Genomic DNA, 26,481 nt, shown 5'->3' with positions numbered 1-26,481 from the left:
TCTGTTGTGTCAAAAGCATAAATTTACAGTGAGCCATAATCTACATGGAAAATGTCATGGGGGAAAAAACTAGAAAAATAAAAAACAGAGTATTTTGGCCCAGGCAGCTTTAGAAAACTGAATCTCTCTCTTTTTTTTTTTTTTTTATAAGTTTTTATTGTTCATATTATTACAAATGTTCCTCCCCCCCCCCCCCCCCACCATTGCTCTCCTCCACCAGGTTCCCACGCCACCCTCTGCCCTTTCCCCTCTCCCCATTGTCCTCATCCATAGGTGCACAGTTTATGTTCAGTCTCTTCCCACGCCCCTCTCTCCCCTTTTCCCTGAGAATCGTCAGTCCACTCCCCTTCCATACCTCTGATTCTATTATATTCAACAGTTAATATTGTTCATCAGATTTTTTTTTTTTACTTTCCTTGGTTTTTAGATTCACTTGTTGATAGTTACGTATTTGTTGTTCATAATTTTTATCTTTGTTTAATTTCTCTTCTGAAAGAACCCGCTTCAGCAATTCATATAATTCTGGTTTGGCGGTGATGAACTCCTTTAGCTTTTTTTTTTATTAGTGAAGCTCTTTATCTGACCTTCGATTCTGAGTGATAGCTTTGCTGGGTAGATTATTTTTGGCTGTAGGTTCTTGCTATTCATCACCTTGAATATTTCTTGCCATTCCCTTCTGGCCTGCATGGTTTCTGTTGAGAAGTCAGCTGACAATCGTATAGGTGCTCCTTTATAGATTACTACCTTCTTTGCTCTTGCTTCTTTTAATATTCTCTCTTTGTCTTTTGCTCTTGGAATTTTAATAATGATGTGTCTTGGTGTGGTCCTCTTTGGATTCCTTTTGTTTGGGGTTCTATGTGCTTCCTGGACTTGTAAGTCTAATTCTTTCACCAGGTGGGAGAAGTTTTCTGTCACGATTTCTTTCAGTATGTTTTCGATATCTTGCTCTCTCTCATCTTCTGGGACCCCCATAATTCTGATGTTGGTTCGCTTGAAGTTGTCCCAGAGGTTTCTTACATTATCTTCAATTTTCTGGATTCTCTTGCCTTCTAGCTTCTGTGGAGGAGTATCTTCTGGCTCTTTATGTTCCAAATCTTTGACTTGATTCTTGTGATCTTCCCTTCTGTTTTTAGGACTCTGTAAAATATTTTTTATTTCAGACAATGTATTCTTTATTTCTTGTTGATCCCTTATCATTTCTCGATGACTCCTTATTAATTCTAGTTGATCTCTTTCCATATCCTCATAGGCCTTATCCATCTTTTCTAGGAAATTCTTGAAAAACCTTATAAGCGTAGATTTGAACTCTATATCCAGACGCTTTTTGTCCTCCATTTCTTTCGTTTGTGATCTATTTTGTTGTCGCATTTCGCAGTTACAGATGGGGTGGGGTTTCAGGGTGGAGCCTGCAGCTTTGGCTTCCGTCAGCCCCGCCCTATGTGGGTCCATCAGTGCTCGCTGCCGGCGCCTCTGAGAGATAGGTGCCCTTGATTTTCGCCTGCTGCCAAACAGTCTATGCTCTCCCACAATGAGCCCGGTATTGGGGTTCAGTTCAGTTGGAAGTGGAGTTGGAGGTGGCGTTTGGAGCAGTCTGGAGCCCCAGTCTCCTTCCCGTCAGGGCAATCCCGCGGCACAGCCGACTGTCCCTTATCTGCGCGCAGTGTGCGCGCCGCCTGGACCTCCTTTCACTGCTCCCCGGGTTCCGCCTTACAGCCCGGCTCCCTGTGGCTGAGCCTGAGTCCCTGGGGTCTAGCTTAAAACTGGGGATCAGAGCAGTCGGGGGCCCAGCACAGTCGGAGTTTTATCTCCTTTCCGCTAGGGAACGCCCGCCAGGCACTCGGCCTCCCTCCTCTCAGGCTCCGTCCTCTCCGCGTGCTGCGTCTCCGTACCTTGGGCTTTTCCAGCTCCTCCGCACCTCCTTCTGGTTTTCTCCTTGCTTCTCGCTGTAGAATTTCCAGTCAGTCAACCTTCCTGTAGTTCTGGGCAATGTCCGTTTTATATTTTAGTTGTATTTTATTGAAATTGTTGTGTGCGGCTGCGGCTAGGTGTTCACCTGGGCGCAGCCATCTTGGATCTCTCAGAAAACTGAATCTCTTGAAATTATAAGCAGCATTTTAATATTGTACATTTTGTTAAAGATCCCTTGTTTTCTTAGGATTTTTGAGGCCTGATCACAAAGTTTAAGCACCAGGAATCTAGAAGAAGAAAGGAATGTTGTTATGACTCTTTGGGATTTGGTTCAGATTATTCAGAGAAAGAGCAACTGTCATATCTAGGCAATAAATACTTAAATACATTTTTCATTTTTATTAAATAAAACATTTAAAAATACATTCCAGGAAGTTAATATTAGTATAAACATTATACTAATAATATTCATTATTTTAGGATTACCAGTATACAAATGCAGCACTAAAGATAAACTTAAACTCATCTAGTTACATAGATAAATGAATTTGAATGCAGAGGACAAGTACCTTGCTTGAGCATGCACCACTAGTTTAATAAAAAAAAAAGTAGACTGAAGACAGACTTCACTTGTTTGACTTCTTGTCCAGTGCCCTTTCAGTTTCAATAATAATTTATTTGAATTTTTTTTTCTCATTTCAGTAAATCTCAGGGTGAAATGAATTAAGTATTTTATTTCATAGTTTTTGTTGAAATTAATTAAGATTCTATAATATAAGATGGCTTTATTTTTTCATTTCATATTTGTGTCAGCTGCAGTGTAGTTTGTTAATGAGCTGCTGTCATTCTTAACCTTTTATAGTTAGCTTACAATTATATTTGTCAGAATGGATTTTTACTGTGGTCCAAAATTTAAAGCACTTATAGTTTAAATTCTGTTTGTCCATGAAATTATAATGTAGTAAAATCCAGTCTATAGAAAGTTTCAGTATTTAAATAAATATAATTTCTTAGCTGCCGTCATGCACTTAAACATTGTTCAATGAGACTTCATAAAAAAAGTTTAAAAAGACTTAAAAATGCAAAAACTGATGTCAGCACAAGGCATTTATTTTAGGTAGTATCATTAAAAAATCTAGTTAATTTCGAGAGGAATACATCTTAATGTGATTAGCAGTACAGAGGCAGTATAGCTTTTCTATTTATTTCCTTTAAGTGGGGATTTTACAACAAACCATTTCTTTACATTGTTTTCAAGACCTTTCATAGACACCTCTATTTCTCATCCTTGCCCTCTTTGGCTCTAGGACCTCTTCCCATTTAAAAAAAAAAAAATCTTTATTGTTCAAAATATTACATATTTTCTCTCCACCCGTTCCCCCTTAGAAACCCTTCTCCTCTCCACACCCATCGCATCCCTAGGCCTTTACCTTCCACTATTGTCTGTGTTCCTGGGTTATTAATATATGCATATAAATTCTTTGATTGATCTCTCTCTTCTGCCCCTTTCCCTCTGAGGATCCTCAGTCTGTTGCATGCTTCCATGTTTCTGGAACTCTGGATCTATTTTGTTTGTCAGTTTATTTTGTTCATAAGATTTCACATGTAAGTGGGATCATGTGATACTTGTCTAGGACCTTTTCTTTATTTCTTTCTAACTGCCAACTCCTGTTTTTTAGATTATATTACACTTAAATAAATCATCCTTTACCCTCCTGTTCCCATCATCTCACATTTTATGTGTTTCACTTGTATATATTCATGGTTTTCTACTCTGATTTTATATTAGTTTTATATTTGAGTATAATATGTCTGAATGCAAGTTTATCTAACCTTTGTATCTGTATTGATTCCATCCTTCTAATTTTAGAAGCACCTTATCAAAGGGAAGGGATGTGGAAAATGTTAGGTGGTGCAGGTGATTGAAGAGAAAAAGCTTTCTTGATTGCTGCTCTATCTTCAGTTCTCAAAACAGTGCCTAACATGTAATAAATGCTCAGTAAATATTTATTAAAAGAATGAAAGAATACTATTTATAAACTAGAATTATTCAACTTGACAAAAGGGATGTCTCAGGAAAGATGAAAATTGGTATATGATTGCTATATAGGTTAATTAATGGAAAACATTGATAATTATTTATACTCACTGTGGCTTTAAAAGAATCATATTTTAACAATAAAGGTTTAGATTTCTAAGTTTTATACTTGTTCGTCCCACTACCACCACAGTCACACATACACATACATTACTTAGTCACCAAATTCAATTGATCGTTCTTGCACCCTTACTCCCTATTAATTCGTTGTCTCTTCATTAGTTTCTTTATCTTCACTATCTTAATCTAATACATTTGCAATTAGAGTTAATTTTCTGAAACAAAGTTAATTGTACACCTTTAATAGCTAAAAGAATACACAACTCTTTTTATGGTGTATAAAGTTTATTCCCTGCCACTCTAGCTATAACACTTTTGCTTGGCCGAAACTGGTTTGGCTCAGTGGATAGAGCGTCTGCCTGTGGACTGAAAGGTCCCATGTTCGATTCCTGTCCAGGGCATGTACCTTGGTTGCGGGCACATCCCCAGTAGGGGGTGTGCAAGAGGCAGCTGATCAATGATTCTCTCATTGATGTTTCTAACTCTCTATTTCTCTCTGTAAAAAATCAATAAAATATATTAAAAAATAATAACACATTTGCTTGTTTTTCAAGCAAGCAATGTGATCTTATACCTATGTAACCTTTTATATGCTGATCCTTATATCTTGAACACCTTCTTGTCACCAACATTCTTTTAAAAAGGATTCACTTTTATTAAGATAAAACCGTTTTCTTGTTGATAAGTATTTTTCCAGGCACTGAAACAATTTCCCTGTTGAAGGTGCTTACCACAGCATTTTCTCATTCCTGCTAAAGTGTCAGGGTAAGCAGTTAATGGCAAGAAAATGACCATAGTAATTTTAATTTCTAATTATCAACAGGTAAAGGAAATTAAACATTCAAACAAACTAGAAATAACAGACATCAAACTGGAAGCAGCAAGAGCTAAGAGTGATTTAGAAAGAGAAAGAAATAAGATTCAAAGTGAATTGGATGGTAATATATAATTTTCCATTCTTTTTATTTTCACATCTAAACTAAAATTATTAAATTAGGTCACACAGAATTTTTATTTTCAGATTTTCAGCTTAATTGACTTTTAATGTTAGAGCATATATGGATTATTTTTGTTGAATGTTCATTTTGTGATCTAACTTTTAAAAATAATGTTTATGTTATTATTACTTGATTAATACATAAGTGAAATTTTGCAATGTGAATTTTAAACTTCCTGAGTTTATAATTTTAAATCTGTTTAGGTTATCATGTGTTTATTAGTTGCAGGTCCAACTTTTACCTTTAAAAATATTTTTATGTAGACCCTAGTAGTGATTGAGCCTCATTCAGCCTAAACTTATTTTTAAGCTCCAGTTTACTATTTAGAATGTTTTTCTCATCAGGATTCCTCAGAAATTATATGATTTCTGACTCTTCTTAAGTACTTAAATAAGCTGCCTTTGGCCTGTAACTATCCTTGAGTTGGTCTTCAGTTGAACTGGCCTCTGTAGTTTTAGATAGAACTTACAATGAATGATTGTCTTCATTATTAATTTCTACTTGATATTGACACATGAATTTACATAGTTAGGGAGTAAATTTTCTTAGGAACTTAGAGTTTGGGATTCAGTTTTGCATTCTTTTTTTTTACTTTGAGTTACAAACAAATTTTAGTTATTTTATCTGCAAAATACTTGTCATCTCATTACAAGGGAGATTTGTAAATTCATTTGACAAAATTGAAGCTTTCCAATTTATAATTCTACTATAAATCTAACAACTCTGCTAGAATGATAGATTTTGAAGAGTTCTGTGATTTTATTCAGGCTGCTTCCTGCTAGCTTGATGATGATGTACTTTGTGAGTCTTAGGTTACAGAACCTTTGTAGGGGTGAAGTAGTAGGTACTTAAACCTCTTTGGCTATCAGCCAAGTTGATATCCCTCGCTTTAAAGATTCAAATGAATAAATGTATATAATGTTTTATTAACCTTTTATGTGCGTATGCTAAATAAACTAATGACTGAAAAATTAACTTTGAGTTTTAGTTTGTTTCATTCTTAAGAAAGTTTATCAATGTAACGATCTTTCAAGAGTCACTTGCTTTCTATATACTCTTCTAATTGTTATCAATGTTTGCTATTAAATGTGATTTTTCATTTTAATAAGATTGAGTATAGCATATTTTTCTCCTTAAAAATACTAGGATTACAGTCAGATAATGAAATTCTCAAGTCGGCTGTTGAACACCACAAAGTGCTCTTAGCAGAAAAGGATCGTGAACTAATACGTAAAGTACAAGCTGCCAAGGAAGAAGGTTATCAAAAACTTGTGGTATTACAAGATGAAAAGTAAGTACATAATTACCTTTTTTTTTTTTTGCGTTAAATCTTGCAAATGAACACATTTTGCTGTCATATTATTCTTATTATAGTTCTTGTAACATAATTATCTGTTGTTTTAGGCTTGAACTTGAGAACAGATTAGTGGATTTAGAGAAAATGAAAGTGGAATATGATGTCTGGAGGCAGTCTGAAAAAGATCAGTGTGATGAGAAATTGCGGGCTTCACAGATGGCAGAAGAGTCGGCAAGAAGAGAACTTCAAAGTATTAGGTTATATATATGTATATATATTTTAAATTTTTCATTTTAAAATAATTTCAGACCTAACAAAACGTTATAAATGTGGCACAAATAATTCCCATATAATCTTCACGAAGATCTCCAAATATTAACATCTTACATAACAATATTACAATAATTAAAGCAACCAAGTTAACAATATAGTTATGAAATCAAATGAACATTATTGTTATCAAGGCTCAAGGCTATAGACTTCAGATTTTACCAATTATCCACAGATATCTTTTTTCTGATCCAAGATCCAACCTAGAATCACACATTGTCTTTATTTAGTCTCCTTTAATCTTGAACATTAACACTTTTGTAGAGTGTTGGCCAGTTATTTTGTATTATAGATTATCCCCCAGGTTGAGTGTGTCTTACAATCTAATTAATACATTTAATTCAATTCAAGTTATACATTTTTTAGCAAAAAAAACCCCACCAAAATCAAAGCCACATGTCCTTGGTGTATCATATGAAGAGCTATGTGATTGTCCCCTTACTGGTGATGTTAATTTGAATCATTTTTTCACTATAAAATGACTACTTTTTTTCTTTGTAATGTGTAATCACTAGAGGCCCAGTGCACAAGTGGGGGGTGTGGACTAAGGGGATCAGCTTGCTGCAGGAGCACCGCTTATCCCAGTCAGCCCAGTGGCTGTGGACCTGCCATCTGAGTGGCTACTCAATGAGGAAATTAGTCTGAGCTGATATTTCAGGGTAATGTCTTGGGTAAAGCGGTGTTTACCCAAGGTTTGTCCTGGAGGAACCTGGTGGAGAGCTTTGTACCCCAACACCACTCAGTGAATGTTCTTGATGTGTGATGCCAGGTCAGTGACACCATCGGGGATGTTCATGACAGCTGTGTGCTAGGTGTTCCAGTGTTTCAGCCTCCCCAATTACCTGAGGTTGACACTCTTGATGTACCCCTTTGTAGGCTGTGTGCACAATCTTGTTGTAGTTAAACCTTGATTGCTGTTTGTATCACTGGGAGGAATTGACCTTCAGGCCAATTGGCTGTGAGGACCAGCTATGTCTACAGTGGGGGACTGCTGTGCTGGAGACACCCTTATGAAGCCGGACTTGCTACAGTGAGACTTTGGTGCTCACTGAGTCTGCCCCTTTAGTGTGTCTCTTATGGATGTGAAGAGTTGTAATCTGGTATGGCCTCATTCTAACCACTGTGTATACTGGATCTTGGATCTCCAAGGAGATGCAGTATCAGCCACAGCCTGAGGACACCCAGCAAAAGCTACAGAGAGATCTGCAGATTCCTCCTCTTAGTTTGGGATTTGGAGGTGCCAAGATGAAGTCCAGCTGCTATAGGACTTTAAGTCTTCTTTTGGAAATTTTGGAGCTCTCTGACCCAGCTGCAGTTTGTACATTTTTAGGTTGCAAAAGGACAGGCCATTCATATGCTAAAGTGGCTTTTGTTGGCTGGAAGATTTTTTGATCACTGCTTCAATTTCTTTGGTAGTTATTGGCCTATTCAGGTCTTTTTATTCTTCTTGATTGGGTTTTGGGAGTTTGTATTTTTCTAAGACTATCTCCATTACCTCTAGGTTATCCATTTTGTTGAATAGAATTGTTCATAGTTTTTTTCCATAATGTTTGTATTTTTGTGGGATTGGTTGTTACTTCACCTCTTCATTTCTGATTTTGTGTATTTGGGTCCTCTCTTTTTGATTCTTGGTGAACCTGGCTAGAAATTCATTAAACTAGTTTATCCTTTCAAAGAACCAGCTCTTGGTTTTTGTTGATCTTTTGTATTTATTTATTTATTTACTGGTCACTGTGTCATTTATCTCCTCTCTGATCCTTATTATTTCCTTCCTTCTGCTTAAGCTGGGCTTTTTTTTGTTGCTCTCTAACTCTTTGAGTTGTAGGGTTAAATAATTTATTACCATTGTCTCTTTTTTGAGGTAGGCCTGTAGAGCTATGCTTTTGCTGTGTCTCATAGATTTTGGATTGTTGTGCTTTTATTGTCATTTGTTTTCAGAATGTTTTTTATTCTTTGACCTCTTTGGTAACCCAGTAATTGTTTAATAGCATGTGATTTAGCCTCCAGATGTTTGATTTTTTAAAAATTGTTTTTATTGTAGTTGATTTCTAGTTTTATGCCATTATGATCTAAGAAGATGCTTGATATGATTTCTATCTTCTTGAATTTGAAGAGACTTTGCCTGTGTCCCAATATATGGTCTATCTTTGAAAATGACCCATGTTCACCTGAGAAGAATGTATATTTTGTAGCTTTGGTATTTAATGTTCTGAAGATGTCAGTTAATTCCATCTGATCTAGTGAGTCATTTAGGATTGATGTTTTTTTCACTGATTTTTTGTTTAGAGGATTTGTTCAGTGGTGTTGGTCAGGTACTAAAGTCTCCTATGACTGCATTACTATCAACTTCTCCCTTGGTATCCTCCAGAAAGTTTTTTATGTATTTGGGTGCTCCTGTATTGAGTGCATATATATTTACCAGAGTTATTTCTTCTTGTGGAATTGCTCCCTTTAGTATTATGAAGTGGCCTTTCTTGTGTCTTGTTATGGCCTTTACTTTGAGGTCTAGTTTGTTGGGTATATGTATTGCTACTCCAGCTTTTTATTTTTTTATTTTTTTATTTCCATTCGCCTGAAAAACCTTTTTCCATCCCTTTATCATCACTCTGTGTGAGTCCTTTGTTCTGAAGTGGATTTCCTGTAGAGAGCAGATATCCGGGTCATGTTTTTTTATTCATCCAGTTACCCTTTGTCTTTTGATTGGGGCATTTAATCCATTTACATTTAAAGTTATTATTGATAAGTATTGTAGTTGTTTGTCGCCATTTTTATTCTGTACCCCTGTGTTCCTTCTTAGCTTCCTATTTCTTCTTTTTTACAGCAGACCCTTTAGCATTTCTTGCATTTCTGTTTTGGTGGTAATAAACTCCCTTAATCCTTTTTTGTCTGTGAAGCTCCTGATTTCACCCTCAATTATATTGATAATTGACTAGAGGTTCAGTGAATGAAATTGGTGCCTGGGGTAGGGAATGTGTCCCTTATCTCAGCCTGTACCCTGTCCAATCTGGGACATCCCTCTCACAATCCAGGACTACCAACTCCCAATCGCTCTCCTGCCTGCCTGCCTGATTGCCTCTAACCACTTGTGACTGCCAGCTTGATAACCCCCTAACTACTCTTCTGACAGCCTTATTGAGGCTTAATTGCTCCACTACCAGCCCAATTGCCCCTAACTTCCTTCCCCTGCTGGCCTGGTCACCACTAACTGCCATCACCTACAGGCCTGGTCACCCCCAACTGCCCTCCTGTGCTGGCCATGACACTCCTAACTGCCCTCCCTTGCCAGCCTGGTTGTCCATAACTGCCCTCCCCTGCTGGCCCGATTGCCCCTACCTACCCTCCCCTGCGGACCTGGTTGCCTCTAACTGTCCTCCCCTGAAGGCCTGGTCCCCCCCCCAACTGCCCTCCCTGCATGCCTGATGGCCCCCAACTGCCCTCCCTTTCACACCTGGTCCCTCACAACTATCCACCCCTGCTGGCCTGGTCACCCACAACTGCCCTTCCCCCCTGACCAACTTCTTGTGGCCATCTTTGACCGCATGGAGGTGGCCATCTTGTTTGTTGGAGTGATTGTCAATTTGCATATTATCTCGTTATTATATAGGACAGCCTCGCTGGATAGAGTATTCTTGGATTCAGACTCTTGCTTTGCTTGACTTTGTATAGTTCATTCCATTTCCTTCTGGCCTGACGTGTTTCTGTTACCAAATCAGTCAGTAGTCTATGGGAGATCTTTTGTAGGTAATTTTCTATCTCTCTCTGTCATCCTTTAAGATTCTTACTTTGTCTTTGATGTTTGCCAATTTAATTATAATGTCTTTGTGTTAGTCTTTTGGGTTTCATCTTTTTTGGTACTCTGAGTTTCTTGGACTTGTGTGTGTTTTTTCATCCCTGTATCAGGGAAGTTTTCTGTCATTATTTCTTCAAACAGGTTTTTCTATTCCTTGCTCACTTTCCTCTCCTGGCACTCTTATAATGCAGATGTTGTTTTGTTCCATTGTTGTCCTATAATTCCCTTAGGCTCTTCTGTTTTTAAAGGTTTTTTATTTTTATTTATTTTTTTCTCCCTAGATGCTGCTCTGCTTAGGTATTTTTTCCTACCTTGCCTTGTAGCTCACTGATGCGGACCTCTGCTTCTTCTAGTCTCTCGTTGTTGCTTTCTATTGAGTTCTTTATAGCAGTGATGTACCGTATTTTTCGGACCATAAGACGCACTTTTTTCCCCCCAGAAGTGGGGGGAAAAAGTCCCTGCGTCTTATGGTCCAAATATAGCCTACACATATACTTTAAAAATAAAGTTTTTTTACTTGCCCGGCTCTGTGTGGTCTCTGTGTGCTTGCCCAGCTCTAAAATGGTTCTAAATGCTGCTGTTTACTTTACAGGGTTGATTACATGTGTTTATGATTGTGATGTTGGGTTTTAATGCACATAAAATATTTTAGGACACTATTTGTTTCAGAATCTTTTTTTCTTCATTTCCCTTCTCTAAAAACTGGTGCGTCTTATGGTCCGGAGCGTCTTATGGTCCAAAAAATATGGTAATTTTTCATTTCTTCTTGCTTCTTCATTTCATCTTGGTTCTTACACATATTGTTGAATTTGCCTTTCATCCTTTTCAGTGACCTAATGACCATTGTCTAAGTTCTTTCTCTGACAGGTTGCTTGCCTCCATGTTGTTTATTTCCTTTTCTGGTGATTCCTTTTTTTTCAGTCTTTCTTTCTTTTTTGTATTCAGGCTGTCTTTGTCTCCCCATGGTCTTTCCTCTCAGAGTGTCTGGTTATGTATTGTAGCTCTCTCTCTCCTTCCTTTCTAGGTAATATCTGACCTTTCCATCTGTAGATTGCCTCACCAGCTGGGTTTAATTTGCCAATTCTGGGTGGGTGTTGTTCGATTCAGCTGTTCCTTCTTTCTGCTCTGTGAGAAGGCACAGGGCTTATCTGTGTATTTGGCACTGCTTTGTCTCCCTGGACGGACTTTTTAGATGCCTGCAGTCGGGGAGGCTGGAGTGTCAGTGTTTGTGGGTTCATAGCTGAGGCAGCTGCTCCATGGGTAATGTCATTGTAGGGTCACGGGAGGTATCTGAGGTCTCCCCTTGTTGAAGGAATGCTGGACTTCCAATCACAGCTGGCCTCCCCTTCAAGATGGCATGGTCTCTGCTGCCAAGCTTGCCGCTCTGGGAGAGATTTCATCAACAGTAGAGGCTGCCCAGCCAGGGAAGTCTGGTCTACCAGTTCTCAACTGTCCTGTGGAATATAGCTATCCCACTCTCACAAATACAGATACTCCCCCACGTACACACTTTTTTTTTTTTTTTTTACACACTATCTTGCAGCCTGCTGTCCCATTTGTAGCCATCTTGGATCTCGTTTATAGTATGTTTTAGTGTCTGTTTGGGTTATTCTATCTAGTTTTTCTTTTTATAGTAGTTTATTGACTAATCTTTTTTCTCCCATATAAACTTTAATATCAATGTCTAGCTCCATAAAATAGATGGCTGTTATTTTTATTGGGATTACTTTAAATATTTCATCTAATCTTGGAAGAACTGACATCTTTATGATGTTTAATTGTCCTATCCAAGAACAAATTTGTTTCAGTTAGTTGAAATTTATTGTTGTGTTCTTCAGAAGAGTTTTAAAACTTTGTGTAGTTTTGACACATTTCTTGTTTATTCCCAAATACTTAATCTTCTTTGTTGCTTTTATAAATGTTTTCCCCCATTTTGTTCTCTAGCTTGTTATTGTTTATGAAGCCTATCAACTCTTCCTTGTTGATTTATATATATCTTGCTAACTTACTCAAGTCTTTTCTTGAGTTAGTTATATTAGAAATTACCTAGTATTTCTCAGGCATACTATCATATCACCTGCAAATACAGATGACTTCTTACCAATTATTATGCCTTTAACTGATTTATCTACTTGCATTGGCAAGCACCTCCAATACAGTATTGAACAGTTTTAGAGATAGTGTGCATACCTGGCTTGTTCCTGATCATAGTGGAAATGTCTCTCCTGTATTTTCATTAAGAATCCAGATTTAGGATTAAGGTATATGTATATTTTATAATTTAAAGAGGTATCCATCAATTTTTATTTCCCCGAGTTGTTTTTAATTTTTAAATCAGCCATAAAAAACTTTAAAATAATCAAAAAGATTTTTAGCATCTCTGGAGATAATTTTTTTTGTCCATTTGCTCTATTAACCATTTTCCTAATCTTGAACCAACCATCATTTCTTGAACACAGTCCTCTTGATCTTTGTGTAAGTGGTAGTGTATTCTATTTGTTATTATGTATTACTTACTCAGGGAGATCACTTAATAAGTTATATAAATGTCTAATCACTGTATTATATTCCTGAAACTAATATAATATTGACTGTCAACTGTAATTGAGGGAATAAAGCACATACACAAAATAAGAAATGACTAAGGGAAAGTAAGCACTGAAACAGTGAAATTAAAAAATAAACAACTATTTTGCGAACCTCTATGCAAAGAAATTTGAAAACAGATGAAAGGAATAACTTCTTAAGAAAATACAGGTTATCAAAACTATTCCCAACAGAGATAGGACACTTAAACAGGCTGATTTCTGTAGAGGAAACAGATAGTTATCAAAGAACTATCCAAGAAAAAGGTACAGGCTTAGATGGAGAATTCTACCCAGACTTCAAAAACCAGTTAATTCCACTATCCCAGAGCATTGTAAAGAAGGATACTTACTGTCTTAATATTTTTTATAAGTAAGGGTAATATTGATATGTAACCTGATAAAGACATTACAAAACGAAATTATAGCACCATTTGTGGAAGTCTGTCTTTTCTCCCATTGAATCATTTTGGTAACATTTGACTGTAAGTATGTGTCTGTTTCTGAACTCTGTTCTATTTCATTGATATGTATGTCTGTCTTGACACCAATATCATGCTGTTTTGACTACTCTTAACTTTATGGTAAGTTTGATTCCAGTAGTGCAAGACCTCTACTGCTGCAGTCTTTTGCAGCAAGGGTTTAGGAATCTGGAGAAGGGGCTGTGATATAAATGGATACACTAGACAAGAAATATAAATTTGGAAGGCATGGGGAACCAGGCAGATCACTTCCCTCTAGTGGAGAAGCTCTCTGAATCTCCAGACCCATGGCTTTTTATTTATTACAATACACATTTTCCCTTTAGCAAAGCAAAAACACAAATCAAAGGTTAAGTTTGGTAAACAGTAAAATATCAGGAAAGGGCAGTGGTCGGCAAACTGTGGCTCACAAGCCACATGCGGCTCTTTGGCCCCCTGAGTGTGGCTCTTCCACAAAATACCACATGTGGGCACGCACATACAGTGCAATTGAAACTTCGTGATCCATCTGCAGAAGTCGGTTTTCGGCTCTCAAAAGAAATTTCAATCATTGTACTGTTGATATTTGGCTCTGTTGACTAATGAGTTTGCTAACCTCTGGGTTAGGGGATCACACTGAGCCATTCAGCCACCATTGTCTCCACAGAACAATGGGTGCATAGCTTTTAGTCCTTGCTTCTGAAGGACTTGGGTAATTATGACATGCTAGTGTTAGCCTCCAGTACTCTACCTTGTTCTTTTTTTTGTCAGGATTTTTTTGGCTCTTCTGGGTTCTTTGCCTCTACATATATTTTAATAAATTTCTTGTCAGCTTGTCATCTTTTCAAAAAGGCTTAAAATTTTGATTGGTATTGCATTTGAATCTCTGCCTCAATTAAGGTGAGTTATCTCAACAATATTGGAATCTCTCAAGTTCATGATTGTGACATATCTCTGTTTATTTAGGTCATCTTTAATTTCTTTTATCAGTTTTATAGTTTTTATTGTATGTCATGCTTAGAAATAAAATGTGTTGCATTTTATTTCTAAGCATTTTAATGTGATTACTCCAGTTTTCTTAATGTTTCCATTTGCCTGATTTGTGTTCTGATTATTAGTCTTTCTGAATCAGTTTTTTTTTTTTTAATGTGTCTTTTATATTTAGCATATAGTTGGGTCTTGCTTTGGGCCAGATTAGAGATCTTTTTATTTTAATGTGTGAGTTAAGTCCATTTACATGTAGGAAGCCCATACTCACTACAAAGACTTCCAGTCTAGAGCATGAGCAGTCTCTTGCTGGGATTTACAATTACTTTCCTATTTTTACCTACAGGTGCTTTAAAGTTTGAGTATTTTCTCTCTTCCATTGTGAAGGATGTGGTTCTGTGTGGCTTTATTTATTCTCCTTGCTTTTCTGTATTGTTTTAAAAGAGATATGGATAAAACAGAACTAAACATCTGTTATCTCCAGCCACCTAAAAGTCCCTTATATCTATTTTTTAAAATGTAAAAGCTTAATGACTTCCTAATTATGTAGATTAAAATTGAGAGATTTTTAAATCTTATGTTCATTAAGTTGTAAGTTATGTTTTGGGACAAGGTTTTTGACTCTTATTACTCAGAAAAGAATTACCTCTGGTAGAGATACTTGTATTATTTACAAAGGTCAGTTTTATGAGCCATTAATTTAAATGTTAGCTTCTACCCTGTTTCCCCGAAAATAAGACAGTGTCTTATATTAATTTTTGCTTCCAAAGATGCTCTAGGTCTTATTTTCAGGGGATGTCTTATTTTTCCATGAAGAAGAATACGGTACACATTTATTGTTAAGTGAAAATAAAGGAAATTTATTACCTGTATATGGTACGGTAGTATGGTAGTTGTCAACACAAACCAGACAAACTGTGAATCCTATAGTATCAAGAATTTACTCATTTATTCAATGACAATCATGTCATCATCTTCTGGAACATCATCATAACAATCCAATTCCTGAATTTCCTGGTGAATTTCTTGTGACTCCATTTCTTTCAGAATCAGTGGACTAAATCTCTCATGTTTAGCAATAGCACTGTCTTTAAATGAGTACTTCTTGTCAAGGTAGCCTGCTTGCAGTGCATTTGCAATGCTGCTGTCAGTGATTTTCTCCCATGAATTCTTCACCCAAGTCACAACTTCTTGCAGTTTAGGTTTCACAAAGTTTCCACGCTGATTTCTCTCCATTCTATTTTCAATGTAGTCATTAATTTCCATGCGCAAATTGTCTTTGAATGGCTTGTTTATTGCAATATCAAGAGTCTGGAGATAGGCCATCATTCCTGCGGGAATCATTATCTGATCTATTTTTCTTTCGTGAAGAAATGTCTTCATGTCTTTAGTGCAGTGAATGCTGGCTGCATCCCAGACTAGCAGGCCTCTTTAGCTCCCTCGCATAACAAGTGGCAGCATTAAATCGACCCACTTCTTTATAACTGCTTGTGTGGCCCAGGCTTTATCAGTTTCAAGAATAAAAACATCCAAAACACATTCAATCTTTTCCTTCTTGCCCTTAGAAATGACTAAAGGTCATTTGCCAGACGAATTGCCAAAATACAGGAAACACGTGCACTTTCGTAAGCAGTGGAGGAAATGTACACTAAGGAGTTCAATTGTTGTTTGAGATGATTGGCCCATAAACACTGCAGTTCCATAGCAATCATGTTGGAAAGATTAATAACTTGAGTATCTTCCAACCTAAACAATGTTGTAGATCTTCTTAAAGACAGTTCACTTCGCTGAAGGAAATTATCCAGCCAGTGTTGTGATGCTTTGAAGTCTTCAGGGGCTATGTCAAACTGTGGTGCCATTGCAAGGGCAAATTCTTGACTCAGAGCCCTATTCACAACCAAAGCCTTTGCTCTCCTGTCAACAACTCATTCACAGATCACGTCTTCCTGTTCGGAAAATAATGGTTGCTGACCTGACCCACACTTGCGCTTTTTAGCATTTCCCTTGTCCACTTGTTCAATGAGGTTACCATACTCTGCTCCCCATTTTCAGACCAATCGGATACTCAACATCTTCTCTTTGCAGAAAGCAGTAAGATTTTGGCCCCAAGAGTCTTCCACGATTTCTTTCTTGTACTCCATGGAGTAGCTTTTTTTTTTGCGCTCATTTCTAGGGGTAAAAAAAAAGGAATTGGGGTATCAAGGTGGGGGGAGGGGGATCACTTAAAATGACACAAGGGGAATCAGGGGGGAATCAAAATGGCACAGGAGAATCAGAGGGGGGATTACCATTTTAGTAACCCCTTTTGATCCTCCTGTGTCATTTTGAATGCCCCCTCTGACCCTCCTGTGTCATTTTAAGTGATCCCCTCCCCCCACCCCTGTGCCACTGAACACCTTCACCAGACATCCCTCCTACCCCTTTATCAGACATTTACCCCCTGGGGCCTGCCTGGGGACTTTCTGGGGCCTGGATCTGGGCTGGAGCAGGGTCTGCCACTGACTGAGAACCTTCAGTCATCCTGAGGGCGGTGGCAAGCATCAGGTAGTGTCACCAGAGACAGACTAGCACTTTCGCTGCGTCCTGTCCGCTCTAATCCTCCTGTTCTTCTACACACATCTGCGAAAGTCTCCTCCTCTCTCCCACCCCTTGCTCACCGCTCACTTTGACCTCTGCTCTGCCTCCACACAGCAGTGACATCAGGACTCCGTGTAATGTCACTGGTTGCTAGACGCCAGTGTGTGTGTGTGTGTGGGGGGGGGGGGGGGCGCTAGCGACCAGTTTTCAGTAAATTAATTTTCATGCTGAGACAGAGCCTGGGGGGGGGGGGGGCTTATTTTCGGGGGAGATGCCTTATATTTCACTCAGAAGGAAACCTGGAAGTAGGTCTTATTTTCGGAGGATGTTTCGGGGAAACACGGTACAATTCTAGAATCACAAATTTGTCATGGATTTTGAGAGCCAATCTTATTCTATCCTTTTAGCTGGGTACATTTTTCTAATTGTTCAGGTCAGATAAGTTGTTTTATCTCTCCCTGACAATCTCCAGAAAGGAAAGAAAGAGATCTTACTCTGATGTTTAATTCTATTTTCTGTTAGAATTTAAGTCTTTCTTTTGGTTTGGGCTTCTGTTGTCATAGTGATGAAATGTTCAGCATTCTTTCATTATTTGAAGACAATAAAGAACTTGACCCTTAGGTTTTTGTTTATTTGCTATATAAAACAGTTTCATTCCTTTAGATATTCTTCTTTCTTTTAATCCTCACCTGTGGGTATGTTTGTTTATTTATTTTTATTTTAAAAAATATATTTTATTGATTTTTTACAGAGGAAGGGAGAAGATAGTAAGTTAGAAACATTGATGAGAGAGAAACATCGATCAGCTGCCTCCTGCATACCTCCTACTGGGGATGTGCCTGCAACCAAGGTACATGTCCTTGACTGGAATCAAATCTGGGACCTTCAGTCCGCAAGCTGATGCTCTATCCACTAAGCCAAACCAGTTTTGGCACTTTAGACATTCTTTAATATGAATCATTTTCTATTCCATTAGTCACTTTGATAATTTTTCTTTGATTTTTCTTCAGTTTCTACAAATCATTTATAATATGTAATTGACCCCAACTTATTTTTAAAATAAGGGCATAGTATCCAACATAAAATGTAGTAGAAGAAACAGAAATTCACAAAATTTGAATGACTTTTAAAAGAAACGGTTTACAGATGGGTGTTTTTCCCATGACAGCTCTGATTTTCTGATTTATAAGGAACTACATCAACCAGGTCTATTTTTATCATTCATTAAAATAAACATAATTGTAGCTTGTCATATTTAGAATCTGTGATAGTCAGAGATTACCTGTAGAGAAATGGTGTTGCTACGGAAATGAAAGTCTAAATTATATAAAGCAAAAATATCCATTTATTTACAAATAACAAACATCCATGATAAGTAGAATTAATTCTCCTTTGGCAGATGCTATAAATTATTAATTACCATCCTAGTCAGTTTGGTTCAGTGAATAGAGCATTGGCCCTGGGAATGAAGGGTCTCAGGGTTGATTTCAGTCAAGGGCACATACCTCAGTTGCCGAGTCGGTCCTTGGCTCCAGTCAGGGCCCTTGCAGGAGGCAACCAATCGATGTCTCTCATATTGATGTTTTTCTCTCTCTGTCTCTCCCCCTCTCTTCCACTCTCTAAAAATAGTGAAAAATATCCTTGGATGAGGATTAACAACGAATACATACATACATACATACATACATACATACATACATATTAATTAAACTAGGGGCCCGGTGCCTGAAATTCATGCACCAGGGGGTAAGAGGGGGGTCTCTCAGTCGAGCCTGCCCCCTCTCACATACTGGGATGTCCTATAGTCTGGCCTCTCTCTGTGGGAGGCAACCGGGCTGATCAGGGGAAGGCACCAACCCTATCACTCACTGCTGCAGCCACTCACTGCCAGTCACTGCAGCCACCAAGGTGTTTTCATCTACATAGACTCCAGTCCCTTCACCATGAAAAAATGACAACTTTTTTTTAGCCATTTTCAAGATGTATCTTTCATAGGATATGACATTTCTCTCTCTCCTTTTTTTATTCTCACCTGAGGATATGTTTCCACTGATTTTTTTAGAGAATGTGGAAGAGAGAGGGAAAGACAAGAGAGCAACATCAAAGTGAGAGGTACACTTTGATTGGTTACTTCCTCCATGCGACCTGACCTGGGCCCCAGTTAGGGAGGAGCCTGCAGCCTAGGTACATGTTCTTGATCAGAATGGGACCCAGACCCTGCTGTCTGCAGGCCGGGCTCTATCCACTGAGCCAAACTGGGTAGGGCAGGATATGACAATTCTTCGCCTTCCAGCAGTGAGCCTTCATTTTTTTCTCCAGAAGTGTGGGGGAAAAACCCTACATCACCTTTTTGGATTCTTATACCCAAGTTACTAAGAATATTACCTGTGGCATACAGGGAGCTTAGCCAATGAGTGATCAGAAGAAGTGTTTCCTCTGTAGTTCACACTGATCACTGACCGCCTCTGATCTCTCGCTCCACTCCTGCCAAGGCCTAAAGCCTGGAGCCTGGGCAGGGCCCCCCCCAGCTTCCTCTAATTGCCAGCTCCGCTTCTGCCAAGGACCAAAGCCTCTGGCCAAAGCTTGGGGTCTGGGTAGGGGCCTCCCCAGCTCCCTCCGATTTCTAGCTCCACCCCAACTCCCTCAGATCACTGGCTCCACCCCTGCCGAGGCATAATGCCTCAGGGCCTAGCAGGGGACCCCAGCTCCCTCCAATCGCCAACTTTGCCCCTGCCCAGGATCCCCCTGGCTCAGACCCTTCCCAGGTTGCTCAGGACCCATAAGGGCCTACCTTGGAGTGACCTGAGTGCAGAGAAAATTCTCAGGACCCAGGCTGCTGGGTGCCTACATATGCAAATTAATCTCCATCTTTGTTGGGTTAATTTGCATACTCTGGCTGTGGGTGTAGCGGAGATATGGTCAATTTACATAGTTGTCTATTTTTAGGTACTAAAGGCCCAGTGCATGAACTTTTTGCATTGGGGGGGGGGGGGTGTCCCTCAGCCCAGCCTGTACCTTCTTGAATCTGGAACCCCTTGTACGATCTGGAACTCCTTGAGGGATGTCCGAATGCCCTTTAAGGCCCCATCCCTGGGATCAGGCCTAAATGAGCATTCAGACATCCCTCTTACAATCCAGGACTGCTGGCTCCCAATTGCTCGCCTGCCTGCCTTCCTTCCTGATTGCCCCTAACTGCTTCTGCCTGCCAGCCTGATCACCCCTAACCACTCCCCTGCCAGTTTGATTGATGCCTATCTGCCCCCCTGCCAGCCTGTTTGCCCCTATCTGCCCTCCCCTGCAGTTCTGGCCCCCCACAACTGCCCTCTCCTATAGGCCTGGTCCCCCATCCCCCACCGACCCAACTGCCCTCCCCTGCAGGCCTGCCCTGCCTCCCTCCAACTGCCATTTTCTGTAGGCCTGGTCACCCCCCCCCCCCAACTCTCCTCCCCTGCAGGCCTGGGTGCCCCACAACTTCCCTCCCCTGATGACCTGGTCTCCCCAGCTGCCCTCTGCTGGCCTGATCACTCATAACTGCCCTCCAATGCAGGCCTGGTACCCCCCAACTGCTCTCCCCTGCTGGCCTGATCGCCCCAGTTGCCCTTCCCTGCTGGCCATCTTGTAGTGACCATCTTGTGTGTGCATATGGGAGTGGCCATCTTGTGTGTTGGAGTGATAGTCAATTTTCATATTATTCTTTTATTAGCTAGATGATACCAGTTTCTTGTTTTTATTAAAGTGGTTTCATCATTAATCTGAATAATAAGTTATTATTCTAACAGTAGCCTGCATTTCACAAGGCTGCCCCACCTTACAATGAGTTTGTAAAATTTGTAACGTTACCTGTAAATTAAAGACATGTAAAAATGACAGGATTTAAAATAAGCTAATCTAGTCAATTTCTGGTTGATAGTAATCCAGCCCCAATTAACTGAAGCAAAAAAGGGGGCTTTATGAACTGATTGAAACTGTAGAAAGGACAAGGATTATGCTGGTCTCATGGACACATAGGAACTCGGATATGGTCAGATGAGAGTGGCTTCTTTCTTGAGGTCTGAGGTCTTCCTTCTCATTTCTAACTTGTGTGTCTGCTTTCTCCTGCTGCTTTCTCTGTGGGGTCAAGTCTATATTTTGATTTCAAAGAAGACAGAATTTTTACTTGATGAATCAAGTTAGAAACATCTAGAAAAGGATTTGGGTCTGGTTTACATACCCACCCCTGGGCTAGTAATACAGTAGCAACAAGTAAAACAATAGCTATTTAAATCTAATTTTAAGTTAATTAAAAATTTAAGAAATTATTTACACTGGCTACATTTCAAATATGCAATGTATTGGGTGGTACACATTATAGAACATTTTCACTATTAAAGAAAGCTCAGCCTGGCTGTAGTGATTCAGTGGTTGAGCATTGACCTATGAACGAGGAGGTCACAGTTCAGTTCCCGGACAGGGCATATTCCTAGGTTTCAGACTCAATCCCTGATCACTCTGGAGGCAGCCAGTCAGTGATTCTCATCATTGATGTTTCTATATCTCTCTCTCTTGTTTCCTCTCTGAAATCAATAAAAATATATTTTAAAAAAAGAAAGAAAACTCAGATCGCATGGTTGAACAGTAAACTCCTTAAGAATACAGATATATTTGCGACATTGGGCCCAGCATTTGTAGGAACTCGGTAAACATTTGTTGAACGTTAAAATAATGCATATCAGCTGCCTGCCACAGAAAACCTAGGCAACAATGAGCACAATTGGCTATCCTGTACTTTGCAGAGAACTTGGATGGGCTCCATTTCACTGTTATTCCAAATGTTTCCATTTATAACTTTTCCACAGCTGTATTTTCTGTTGTATCTTGGCTGTCCAATCTACCTATTTCTACTTCTATTTTATCCAAAACTACTTTTGAAATGTAAAGTACTTGATCACATACTTTCTCATTCCCCAGCTTACTCATCCTTCACCTTTTGACTACTCACAGCACCAGCTAGCTCATTAAAGCTCTCCTCTTAATTTTTGCTGTAACCTCCAAAATCCCTGTTCCATTCCAATAATTTTTTTACAATATACACATTTTTCTAAACACTCCCTACTGAAACTTGCCTTTGTCCTGATGCATATTACCTGGCAACCTTTTTTTTTTTTTTTTTTTTTAATGCTCACTGTAGGATATACTTTCATTGTTTTCTAGACAGAGGAAAGGAAGGAGGGAGAGAGAGGGGGAGGGCGAGGGAGAGGGAGAGGGAGAGGGAGAGAGAGAAATTGTTTGCCTTCTCTATGTACCCTGACAGAATGAACATAAAAAACTTAAGTATGTGCCCTGATTAGGAATCACACCCACAAAATTTTGGTGAATAGGTCGATACTCCAACCACCTAGCCAGGGCTTCCTTACTTTCTCCTGCAAAGAAAAAAGGAATCAGTATTTCTGAACCCCTTGTTGTTAGGCCATTGACTAACTTTGGTTAAAATAGTTTTTCCTTTGATAGTCATATCCATCTTACCCTAACTGACTTTCTGTCCATTTACAGACCTACAGGATATTCCCCAGCAGTCACTGAGGACCTTTCTTCTGGCTCAGCTTTTTTCTATTTTCTATCCTTTGCTTTCATTCTTAGTACATCTGTATTGTTGACACATCCAACACATTCACTTTATAGTCTATTTTATGTTCACTCTGGAATTCTGTTATTTAAATCCTCACCCAACGATATTTTTTCCATTGATCTTTAGAAAGAAAGTGGAAGGGAGGGAGGAAGGCTGAGAGAGAGAGAAACATCAACTGGTTGCCTCTCGCCTGTGCCCTGATGGGGTAGGATCAAACCTGCAACTGAGGTACCTGCCCATGATGGGAAGCAAATCCCTAGGTCCATGGGCCAACGCTCTAACCACTGAGCAACCTGCCAGGTTGAATTATCTATCTTTATTCTACCTTACTAGCCCTACACTTAGCCCATCACACCTTGTCAGCCCTTAGAATTGATCACTTTAAAAACAATTTGTCTTTTATTATTTACTCTATTCTCTCTGAAGTTATTGAAACTGGTAGTTCTTGTACATTTGTGTGTTTTTTTTTTTTTTCTTCTATTCTGTTAGGTTGGCTACCTTGTCTCTCAGTGGAAATTCTTTGTCCGCTGTTTCACTGTGCTCTCATTTGTACCTGAGCAAAGATGTCTGGAGCTTTTCACTATCTGAAAACTTCTGTGTTTTCGTCATTCTCTCTTCCCTTTCTGTTTTTGTGAAGATATCCTTACTCCCTTTGCTTCCAAAATACAGTGTTCTATCCCACCCTCTTGATTTGCTCTGACTTCCTTCATTAGTTGTCCTCTTTGTTTTAATTATTAACTTCTCTACCTCAGATTCTTATTTTGTCTTCAGGATCCATTTCAAGTTGCATTTTTCTTATGTAGCCTATATTGAAATAATGAGAATTAAGTGTACTTTCTTCTGTACTTTGTATTTCTGTTATAAAAATTATTTTGTTGTCATTGTTAATCCTTACTCGAGGATATTTTTCCATTAATTTTTAGAGAGTGGAAGGGAGAGAGAGATACAGAGAGAAACACTGACGTGAGAAAGACACATTGATTGGTTGCCTCCTGCATGTGTCTGGACCAGGGCCGGGGATTGAGCCTGCAACCGTGACCAGAATTGAACCCTGGACTCTCCAGTCTGCATGCTGATGCTCCATCCACTGAGCCAAACCTATTGGGGCTAAGATTGTTCTATTGTATTTTGACTAATTATAACACACTTTGAATATTTAAATCTTCTAGTCAAGAAATACTATACTTTAGCCATAGCCGGTTTTGTTCAGTGGATAGGGCATTGGACTACAGGCTAAAAAGTCCCAGGTTCCATTCTGGTCAAGGACACATGAACTGGTAATGGGCCCCATCCCCAGTAGGGGGAGTGCAGAAGGCAGCCAATCAATGATTCTCTTTCATCATTGATGTTTCTCTCCATCTCCCTTCCTCTCTGAAATCAATAAAAATATTAAAAAATGAAATACTGTACTATATTTCTAAATCTGTAGCATTGTGAGATAATATATTTTGAACTCTTTCATTATTGTGATTTTTAGGTCATTGAACATATTTCTAAACCCTGATTATTTCTATTCAAGTTACTTTTCATTAAATTTCACTAACCCTTAGAATTCTAACTGCAATGATGTTAAGTTAAATCATGGACTAGTTTTCTCCTCTAATGGCACATTAATAACAAGTGCTGGTGAGGATGTGGAGAAAAGGAAACTCTAGTACCCTTCTGGTGGGAATGCAGATTGGTGTAGTCACTGTGGAACAGTGTGGAATTACTCAAAAACTTAAAAATGGAACTACTGTTTGACACAGTGATCCCACTTATAGGAATTTATTCTAAGAAGTTTGAAAGACTCACCAAAAAGAATATTTGCACCCCTATGTTCATAGCAGTGCTATTTACAGTAGCTAAGATCTGGAACCAACCCAAGTGCCGACTAGTAGACAAATGGATAAAACAGCTGTGGCACATTTATACCATGGAATACTATGCAGCTGTAAAAAAGAAGGATCTCTTACCCTTTGAGATAGCATGGAGGGACCTGGAGAGTATTATGCTGAGTGAAACAAGCTAGTCAGAGAAAGACAAATATCACATGATGTCACTTATAAGTGGAATCTATGGAATATAATAAATTGGTGAACAAAATAGATCCAGAGACATGGAGGCATGGAAAAGACTGACATATCTCAGAGGGGAGCTGGGTGGGGGGGAGGGGGGGGGAGTTAGGGAGGAGATGGGAAAAGATTAACCAAAGAACTCATATACATATAAGCAAAACCAATGAACACAGAGAATAGTGTGGTGAAGGCCTGGGGTGGGGCAGGAGCTGTGAGGAGGGAGATGGAGGGAGAGGAAAAAATAGGGGATATCTGTAATACTATCAACAATAAAAATTTAGAAATCTCTTATCAGTTGTAGATTATAACCCAGGACTGCTTCAGCAAAGCCAACTGAAGAAAACTTTGTGTATTATTTCTTGATAGGTACTTGTTTGTTGTAATTTTTATTCTTTACACCAATGTTCCTTCTTTGCCTCCTATTTTTTTTATAGCTGGCCCTTTAACATTTCTTGCTTTGCTGGTTTGATGGTAATAAACTCCCTTAGTCCTTTTATTGTCTGTGAAGCTTCTGATTTCACCCTCAATTTTGATTGAGAGCCTTGCTGGGTACAGTATTCATGGATTCAGACCTTTGCTTTGCATGACTTTGTGTAGTTCATTCCATTCCCTTCTGGCCTAAAATCGGTCGCTAATCTGATGGGGGATCCTTTGTAAGTCACTTTCTGTCTCTCTCTGGCAATATTTAAGATTCTTACTTTTTTGTTTTTTGTTTGCCAGTTTAATTTTAATGTGCCTTGGTGTCCCTCTTTTGGGGTTCATTTTGTTTGGGACTCTGTGAGCTTCTTGGATTTGTGTGAGTTTTTTCCTTCCCTATATCAGGGAAATTTTCTGTCATTATTTCTTCAAACAGGTTTTCTATTCCTTGTTCAGTTTCCTATCCTTCTGGCACTCCTATTATGCAGATGTTGTTTTGTTTCCTGATGTGCCAAAGTTCTCTTAGGGTCTCCTCCTGTTTTTTTAAAATTTTTTTTTTTTCCTAGATGCTGCTCTGCTTGGGTATTTTGTCCTCCCTTGTCTTCTAGCTCACTGATGTGGTATTCTGCCTCTTCTAGTCTACCTTTGATACTTTCTATTGAATTCTTTATTACAGCAATGTCATTTTTCATTTCTTCTTGGTTCTTCATTTCCTCTTGGTTCTTAGACATATTGTTGAATTTGTCTTCCAACCTTTTCAGCGACTCTATAACCATTTCTCTGAATTCTTTCTCTGACAGGTTGCTTGCCTCTATTTTGTTTACTTCATTTTCTGGTGATGCTTCCTTTTCTTTCATATATGGTCTATTTCTTTGTCTCCCCATGATCTCTCTTCTTTGGGTGTTTGGTTCTGTAGCTTTCTCTCTCCTTTCCCTTAGGTGAAACCTGACCTTTCTGTGAGAAGGTGCAGAGCTTGTCTGAGTCCACTTATTCATGCTGTTTAATATCCAGTTTTCCTCCACTTTTCTTTAAACATAAATCTTACAAACTCTTGGAATATCTTCAACATCAGTTTTTTTTCACAGATCTTGGCAATTAATAGGTGGATGCAGGGTGCAGTGTGACACAGTGGTTCAGAGCTTGGACCATATCCTTACCCTGGGCCTCCTCTTCCTCATCCTCCTGGGCTGCAGCTCCTCTGGAGGAGTGAAGGGTTGCAACCCTGCCTCAGGTGCTCAGATTTTAAGACCTGCACCTGTGAGATGCGATCCAAGTTTTGGCATTGACTAGCAATGGCTCCTGGTGTCTAGG

The 26,481-nt window shown here is 38.9% G+C and overlaps 1 protein-coding gene across 6 annotated transcripts in view; it reads left to right on the top strand.

Moving 5' to 3' along the window:
• CEP83 (centrosomal protein 83) overlaps positions 1–26,481 on the top strand; it is a 120,908-nt gene that overhangs the window by 68,866 nt on the left and 25,561 nt on the right. For all 6 annotated transcript variants that reach the window (XM_036455666.2, XM_045588344.1, XM_036455665.2 and 3 more), the window contains 3 exons: positions 4,890–5,004; positions 6,211–6,355; positions 6,469–6,618. In XM_036455666.2, the coding sequence (XP_036311559.1) occupies positions 4,890–5,004; positions 6,211–6,355; positions 6,469–6,618 (410 nt within the window). The remainder of the gene's footprint in view (positions 1–4,889; positions 5,005–6,210; positions 6,356–6,468; positions 6,619–26,481) is intronic.

The sequence above is a fragment of the Pipistrellus kuhlii genome, unplaced genomic scaffold, assembly GCF_014108245.1.
Source record: "Pipistrellus kuhlii isolate mPipKuh1 unplaced genomic scaffold, mPipKuh1.p scaffold_m20_p_3, whole genome shotgun sequence".
Classification (NCBI taxonomy): domain Eukaryota; kingdom Metazoa; phylum Chordata; class Mammalia; order Chiroptera; family Vespertilionidae; genus Pipistrellus; species Pipistrellus kuhlii.
Note: the sequence above shows the minus strand (reverse complement) of the source record. Positions and strands in the feature narration are given on the sequence as shown.